This window comes from Electrophorus electricus, chromosome 2, assembly GCF_013358815.1.
Source record: "Electrophorus electricus isolate fEleEle1 chromosome 2, fEleEle1.pri, whole genome shotgun sequence".
Taxonomy (NCBI): domain Eukaryota; kingdom Metazoa; phylum Chordata; class Actinopteri; order Gymnotiformes; family Gymnotidae; genus Electrophorus; species Electrophorus electricus.
In genome coordinates, this window is record NC_049536.1 from 19,075,515 (window position 1) to 19,077,125 (window position 1,611).

General features: G+C 36.9%; 1 protein-coding gene across 1 annotated transcript in view; it reads right to left on the reverse strand.

Annotated features, from left to right (window-relative positions):
* Positions 1 to 792: 792 nt before the first annotated feature.
* sncb (synuclein, beta) overlaps positions 793 to 1,611 on the reverse strand; it is a 13,066-nt gene continuing 12,247 nt past the window's right edge. The window contains exon 6 of the mRNA XM_027024233.2: positions 793 to 1,611. This exon is cut by the window's right edge and continues 4 nt beyond it. Coding sequence (XP_026880034.2) covers positions 1,583 to 1,611 — 29 coding nt within the window. The 3' untranslated portion in view covers positions 793 to 1,582.

Sequence of the window (1,611 nt, forward strand, 5' to 3'; positions counted from 1 at the left end):
TCAGTGTTCTTTTTAGTGAGTCACAGCCACACACATGGTGCAATTTCTGAAATTGAGGGCTGGAGTCAGAGCTTATTTTGAATGGGTCTTCAGACACGCCGTGGGAAATGTCTGAACCAGCAAAGCACTGACCTCCAAGGCAGTGTGTCACTGCAAAGCTGCCATTTTGTGTGATTCCTGCTCCTAACATACCAGGTTCGACAAGGCAGATTAAACATGGAAGCCTTCAGCTGCTGAATCGGGTGTGGGAGAACATGGCAAATGTAAATCCTGGGGTCTTCACCTACGCCCGCTTCAGTGTCTTCCCTTGCTCACGCCTTCATTACAGACCCTTACTCCTTCATTAGAAATATATGTGTCAAAACAAAACAGATCTGGAAAACCACTGAAGGTCTGGAGCACCCCTGAAGATTTGTACTAAATTTAGACAGCACTTTAGGGTTCAGATGACCTCTATTTGACACAAACAACTATATCTATATCTATATCTATATCTATATATTTTTTTCAAGTAATTAATTATATTAATTCATTTTATTTACTATATTTGTTTTACTTCCTGTATTGCTGGTTCTGAAGTATTTTTTGTACTGCTAAATATCAGTAAAATAAGTGCAGTTATTATGCAAATGCTAATTACAATGAAAATCCAATAACAAAGTTATTAAAGAGCCATGAAACAAAGGATTACAGCATAAAACATAATTGCTGAGGTGCTATAGGCCTACAGGACGTGATCTCTGGAGCAATGTCTGGTGGCACTGGGCACAGAGAAGATGACTGACAACAAGGAATATTCAAAAGGGTTTTTTTGTTCTTTTTATTTCGTTATTTACAGAGGATTTGCTTGTCTTGGATGACACAGGTACCTGTATGTTCGACATTTCCAGCATTGTAAAGCACTATTCTGACATCCATGAACATTTTAAGACACATTTACACTGAGTTTAAAATCTTCAGTACAACAAACCCACGCACACAAACAGATACCAAACTGCCCATTTTTAACAGAGAGTTCACTGGAATGATATCACAAGCAACTATAAAGTTACAATGTATAAAACTCTTACTGGAAAAACATTAAATAAACAACTTGCTTCAATACTTAATGAAAAAGAAAAAAAATCAACAAACAGGCATTGTACACAGGTCTATATAATATAATTTTCATATATTTTTACCCAAATATTTTTTTTTCACCCCCAATATTACATTGGAAGCTCAGAAACATCTATTACACTGATAGAAACACATATACACAGGCACAAAGAACCACGACAGGTGAGCGGGTCTCGTTTCGTTGGGAGGGAATCAAGGAAACGAGACAAGGCTTCCCCTAGTCAGTAAAGAGAACTACTCCCACCACAGTACAGAGCCAGAACAGGACATTTACAATAGGTCATATTAAAAGTATATTTATATTTATATATATTTGAGAGGAAGAACAATTTTCAGCAGGATTTTTTTTTGTTTGATTTATATAATTTTTTTTTTGCAACAGGAGTTATTGTGATGAGTTCAGCATTTGTTGTGATAAATGCTGTTGTGCCGCTGGTCGGTCGTTTGTTTTGGAATGGGTGGTTTATGCTTCGGGCTCATAATCTTGGTTCT